Consider the following 7,208-nt stretch of genomic DNA (forward strand, 5'->3'; position numbering starts at 1 on the left):
CACCAACAGGCCGCAGTTGTCGGGGCACGTGAAGTAGCGCTTACCCTGCACGCTGCCGTCGTTCTTGCCTTTAGGTTTCCGTAGTTCGATGCCCAGCCACGTTCCCTCGCCAAACTCTGTGGGTCCCATGTACCTGATCACCCCTGGGGACCAACAAAGAAACAACAAATTTGATGTTTGTTTTAGTAGAGGTTTTACGGCACTCGCAACAGCATAAGGTCATATGAGCGCCAAGATGTGGATGTCAACAGAGAAGTGCAAATGGGGAATCAGGCTTACTCTGATCACCTCTCTAGCCTCAACAGCAAAAAGTCTGTTTCGACTATAAAGGCACCCCGGAAATAGCAGTTCATAAGAGAGAGACAGGCATACAAAAGAAGTAGAGAAAAAATGATGATAGTAAGGATAGGGAAAGAAAAAGCATCAGTTTCCCCCTATGTTGTTCCGGCACAGTATGAGCATGACATTGATAAAGCAGCCCATTTACAATACTGTGCATAAAAACATGTTAATATCCCCCCTTTGTGAATGGCCTAAAGAAACAAATCTGAGATATGGGGTAAAACATAAAAGAACAAATGGACAGCAACATTACATTGCTATGATACTTCCCTAACCTCATATCTTTGAGTTTAATTCCAATATAGTTCCAATGTCTTTGATTTCTTCGACCGTGTCTCTGCTTGATGTGAGAACAAGAACAACATACCAGCGCTGTCTAGAAAAAAAGCTTAACTTCACATAGTTTTGCCTTGAACTTTAACACTTACAGTACCGAAGGCTCATATAGTGAAAAACCCTCAAGTACCGTTTAGAACACTGAAGCCATGGCAGAATTTTTAAAAATTAAAAAACCTTCATAGCTCAAGAAGCATGCTTTAAAAATTCACAAAGGTTCATCAACTATTCAACTATCATACAGAGTGACTTCCTTTGGTATTTACTTTAGTGCAGTGCGTCCGTTCGTTGCTTAATTATATTCAGTGTGCCTGGTCTAGTCGGTGATTAAAGTCACCAGCGGTAGTGAGCGCGTACTACAGCCTGGTGACTAAGTCACCGATGATACTGTAAGTGTAAAAAGTGAGCTAAAAGGTTTGGAGTTACTAATTCTTTTTAGGACAGCGACTATATCTCGTACTTGTCCCCACAACCACAGAAGAGTTCCCGAAGTTTCTTTTCCCTCTCACGTCACTCCCCTCACTTCTCTGCGACACAATATGCCACTAGTTAAATCTGGACATACCACGATCATCATACGTGTAAGTTCACTCACTGCGTCTACGAGTCTTTTCTCTCTCATATCACCGGCCTCACTTCTCTGCGACACAATTTGCGACTAGTTAAATCTGGACATACCACGGTTATCATACGTGTAAGTTCACCCACTATATCTTTGAGTCTTTTCTCTCTCATATCAGGGGCCTCACTTCTCTCTGACAAAATATGCGACTAGTTAAATCTGGACATACCACGGTTATCATACGTGTAAGTTCACCCACTACGTCTACGAGTCTCGACGACACAAAAGTTACTGTGTCAATGGGGATGTACAAAACACCTACCGTACATTTCAAAGAAGAAAAAAAAAAACCACAGAAAAGTTTAGTCAGGTATTCTGGCATGCAACGCTGGTACATTGTATTATTGGCCTTTGTAAAAGACCTGGCTATACTAGTAAGAGTAAGATACAGTCCGGGACAATTATTGAAGAGGGTTACATGCATAATTGAGACTAGGACATGAATATCATCTTTAGTAACTCTCACGCATATGTCAAGGTTGATAACTATCACCACACGTGTCACGCTGAATAACTCTCACACATATGTCAAGGTTGATAACTGTCACATAATATATGTCAAGATTGATAACTCTCACACATATGTCACGGTTGATAACTCTCACTCATATGTCAAGATTGATAACTCTCACTCATATGTCAAGGTTGATAACTCTCACACATATGTCAAGGTTGATAACTCTCACTCATATGTCAAGATTGACAACTCTCACACATATGTCACGGTTGATAACTCTCACTCATATGTCAAGGTTGATAACTCTCACTCATATGTCAAGGTTGATAACTATCACATATATATGTCAAGGTTGACAACTCTCACACATATGTCACGGTTGATAACTCTCACTCATATGTCAAGGTTGATAACTCTCACTCATATGTCAAGGTTGATAACTATCACATATATATGTCAAGGTTGACAACTCTCACACATATGTCATGGTTGATAACTGTCACATATATGTCAAGTTTAATAACTGTCACACATATATGTCACATTCACTGACCACCACGTATCAGTCATGTTTAATAACTCTCACACATATGCAAAGTTTACTAACTTGCACGGGCATGTCAAGTTTGACCATTCTCTCACAGTATCTCATTACTCCCATAGCAATAGCAACTCTTACGCATATGTTTCGGGGTTAACTCTCACACATGTATCATGGGCGATAACTGTGTTTATATCATGGGCGATCACTCTGAGTATATCATGGGCCATAACTCTGTGTATATCATGGACGATCACTCTGAGTATATCATGGGCGATCACTCTGAGTATATCATGGGCCATAACTCTGTGTATATCATGGGCGATCACTCTGAGTATATCATGGGCGATATAACTGTGTTTATCAAGGAAGATAACTCTCATGCACGTGTCATAGGCAATATCTCTAACGTATATATCATGGCGGATAACTCTTACATATTTATCATGAAGGATAACTTTCACTTGTATATCAATAAAAAGGATAAAACCTGCATATAATGGGGGTACCTCTCAAGTGTGTTACACCACGGATAATTCTCACACATTTATCATGGATGGAGGATAACTCTTACACATTTATCATGGATGGAGGATAACTTTTACACATTTATCATGGATGGAGGATAACTCTCACACATTTATCATGGATGGAGGATAACTCTCATGCAAATACCATGGAGAATAACTCTCAGACTCTCGAGAGTTTATCATGGAGAAAAAGTCTCAAGCATGCATCATGGGATATAACTCTCACACATTTATCACAGGGAACAACTCTCACACATTTATCACAGGGAACAACTCTCACACATTTATCACAGGGAACAACTCTCACATATTTATCACAGGGAACAACTTTCACACATTTATCACAGGGAACAACTTTCACACATTTATCACGGGGGGATAACTCTCACATATCATGATGGGGGGTAACTCTCACACATTTATCATAGGCCATAATTCTCAAGCATTTATCACGGGGGATAGTTCTCACGCTTATAATATCTCGGAGCTGAAGAATATTGTGGAGAATAACTTTTACGCGTTAATCATGGGAGTTTTACGCGTTAATCATGGGAGATTTACACGTTAATCATGGGAGATAACTCTCACGCATACATAAAAAAGGGAAATAATTGTCCCTGGGTTTGCCTCCCCTCCCTCTGTACCTGGCCACACGGCACAATGCAGCAGCATGCAACAGGAAACGGGCGAGGCAGGAGAAGGCTAAACACGAGACACTCTCATTCCAAAATAAGGCAAAAGTGAGAAAAATAAGAGGAAAAATGTCTCGTCTTTTAACTAAAACACACCTAGGAATTAAAAAGTGAGAGAAAGAAACAGGTAGAAAATGAAATTCAATTTCCTCCGTTTCAGGGGGGGAAAAATTATTAAAGAATCATTCGTATCGCTACGGTAACAACTTTTTAAAACTACAAAATACAAGCAATAAACATTCCCAGATAAAACCTCGAAAAAAAACCCTTTCTTAAAAAGTTCTTTAAAAAGTATTGATGTATGTATGATTGTACTAAAAGTTGTTGCAATTCAAACAAAATGAAAGGTCCATGCAGAGAGATGCAGCCCATCACGAGATAGCTTACCGTGTCTTACAGTACACCTGAAACGTGATATATCACTCAATTTCACTTTGAATTTCATGAAGTCGATCAGTTAGATGGACTGTGACTGTTTATGATGATGTCTGATGGATGATACATCACTCAAGTGCAATCAAAACTTCATGGAGGTGAGCGGATGAATGGCAAAACCCAATGATACTTCACTCAATTGCACTTCAAATTTCATGAAGTTGAACTGCTAGACCAACTATTTATGTCAAAATCAAACGATACATCACTCAATTGCAATTCCAGTTTCATTAAGTTGAACTGTTAGACGAAATGTATGTGTCAAAATCAAATGGTACGTCACTCAATTGCACTTCAAATTTCCTAGGACTGAGCTGTAGGATAAACTGTCTATGTCAAAATCGAATGAAACATCATTCAATTGTTTCTTAAAATTTCATGGAGTTGAGTGGATAGATGGATTGTTTATGTCAAAACCGAATGATACATCACTCAATTGCACTTCCAATTCCAGGAAGTTGAACTGTTAGATGATATATATGTGTCAAAATCGAATGATTATGATACATCACTCAATTGCACTTCAAATTTCCTAGGACTGAGCTGTAGGATAAACTGTTTATGTCAAAATCGAAGGAAACATCATTCAATTGTATATTAAAATGTCGTGGAGTTGAATGGACAGATGGATTATTTATGTCATAGTGGAATGAGACATCACTTAATTTCACTTTGACTGTCATGCAGTTGAAAAGTTAGATGGATTGTTCACAGTGAAGTCAGATGACACACAACTCAAATCTATTAAAATTTCACAGAGTTGCATGGATCGATGAATCGTTTATGTTATAACCAATGATTAAAACTTCGCTCAATTTCACTTTGACTGCCATGCAGTTGAAAAGTTAGACGGATTGTTCACGGTGAAGTCACATGACACACAGCTCAGATCCGTTAAAATTTCACGGAGTTGCATGGATTGATGAACTGTTCATGTTATAATTGATGATTGAAACATCGCTCAATTTCACTTTGACTGTCATGGAGTTGAATAATAGGGTGGATTATTTTTTATGAAGTCAGATGATGCATAACTCAACTGCATTTCAAATTTCATGGAATTGAATGGATTGATGAGTTTTTAGGGTGAAATCTGATGATACATAACCCTGTTCCACTTCAAATGTCATGCAGTTGAAAGAATTGATGACTTGTTTAAAGTGAAGTCTGATGCAATACCACTTAATTGTTTGTTCTAGTAAAGGTTTTACGGCGCTCGCAACTGCATAAGATCACATGAGCGCCAGAAGATTAGAGGTGTAACAAGAGAGTACATAAAAAAGAAGGAGGAGAGATAAGGACGATAGGTGTTTGATAGGAAAGAAGAAGCAAACCACACCAGAGCACCCGTCCACGACCCACATACCACTTAATTGCACTGATAAATTCATGGAGCTGAACACAGACACATGAAATGTTGAAAACGAAGGCCACAGAAGTGTGTGTGTATGTGTGTGTGTATGTGTGTGTATACGCATGTGTGTGTGTGATCTACATCCTAGCACTTACCCAGCTCATTGTTACAAAGCACAGTGACTCCCGGCTCCAACACCTGTGCTGTGCTCTGGCCCGGCACACGAGACAGACTCAGGCTCTGCCGACTGGGGCGAGTGGGAGTCCGGCTGCGGTTCATGTTGGCTGTGGACAAAAAGGGAAGTCATTCTATGGTCATGTGATCTACTTCGCAAAGACTAAATAATGTGATTGTATTAATTGTAGAAGTTTTAGGCCCCCGTTGACATAATTTAGATTATTGAGGATGCAAACTGCTTCAACCCAGCCTGTCAGGACCAACCAATGCTGAGAGATGCGATGACTGTGCACAACGGGAATTGAACTAACATCTTCTGGATGCGATGGCAAAGAAATAATAATAATGAAGATCATTTCTATAGTGCCCACTCACGTGTAAACACCGCTCTAGGCGTTTTACATAAATGCATGTACGAACAATATTCCCGCACGCTACACACACACGCACATACACACTCATACACACACACAAACACACACACATACACACACAACCACACACACACACACTCACGCACACATAATACACACACATGTGCACACACATGTATGCCAAACACACACACACACAAACACACACGCACACACACACGCACACACACACACATCACACGCGCACGCTTACACATCGTCACGAAATGAGCACAATATAATAAAATAATCTACACAATGCAATTCACTAAATACATAAATGGAAACATAGTCATTTACATATCATTGTACTGAACATGAATCTACTGACATAAATATAATGTCATTAAATGTGTCTTTAAAGATTTAAAAAATTTAGACTCAGATGTTGTATGTCTCAAGGGTTGGGGAAGAGTGTTCCAAACTGAAGGAGCAAGGTGGGCAAACACGATCTTTCGGCTAATTTTTTACCCTCGTTTCTGGAACTCTTAAAAGAACCTTACTGCTACAACACCAGAGCTAAAAACTGTTTCGTATTAGGTGAAAAAAGAAGGTAAATTATCCTACAATATAAACCCTACTGCATTACTGTCAACAAGTCTGCATTTTCATGTGGCGTCGGTGGCCTAGTGGTTAGGCTCTCGGACTCTCAACCGTAAGGTCGTGGGTTCGAATCCCGTCAATGGCCCGACTATGTGTCCTTGGGAAAGCACTTTACACGAATTTCCTCACTTCACCCAGGTGGGAATGGGTACCCGGCTATAGACAGCGAAAGTTCTCGTCAGTTTGTTAGTGTTTGAGCGCTTAATCGGCTGCTTGCACTGTATGCTTCCCGGGAAGCTGAGAATGTTTCGGAGTGTTCTATGGTCTGCTGGGGTAATAATATAGTGTAAAGCGCATAGAGCCTGCTGTTGAGATGGGATATACGCTATACAAATGCTATCTATTATTATTGTTATTATTATGGTAGTTAACCAAAGTCCCACTTCAAGCAGGGTTTGAACCTTTAATCACATCAACTACAACAAGTCAAAGCAAAGTTTTTCCCTCCACTTTTCTTTTTTTACAGTTGAGGATTTTACGGCGCTCGCAACTGCATAAGGTCATATGAGCGCCAAGGGGTGAGTGTCAACAGAGAAGTCTTTACAGGGAATCGGACTTACTATGCTCACCTCTCTAGCTTCAACAGCACAAAGTCCACTTTCAACTATCAAGCACTCTGGAAACAGCATGTCACAAGAGAGTGACAAACATACAAAAGAAGTAGAGGGAAAATGACAATAGTAAGGATTGCGAAAGAAAAAGCAGC

The 7,208-nt window shown here is 39.9% G+C and overlaps 1 protein-coding gene across 1 annotated transcript in view; it reads right to left on the reverse strand.

The window, feature by feature from the left end:
* LOC101859058 (CAP-Gly domain-containing linker protein 3) overlaps nt 1–7,208 on the reverse strand; it is a gene marked incomplete at its 5' end in the record, with an annotated part of 13,651 nt that overhangs the window by 277 nt on the left and 6,166 nt on the right. Inside the window, 2 exon segments of the mRNA XM_035973233.1 lie at nt 4–143; nt 5,465–5,593. Of these exon segments, the coding sequence (XP_035829126.1) occupies nt 4–143; nt 5,465–5,593 (269 nt within the window).

Source organism: Aplysia californica, unplaced genomic scaffold (genome assembly GCF_000002075.1).
Source record: "Aplysia californica isolate F4 #8 unplaced genomic scaffold, AplCal3.0 scaffold01073, whole genome shotgun sequence".
NCBI classification, from domain to species: Eukaryota; Metazoa; Mollusca; class Gastropoda; order Aplysiida; family Aplysiidae; genus Aplysia; species Aplysia californica.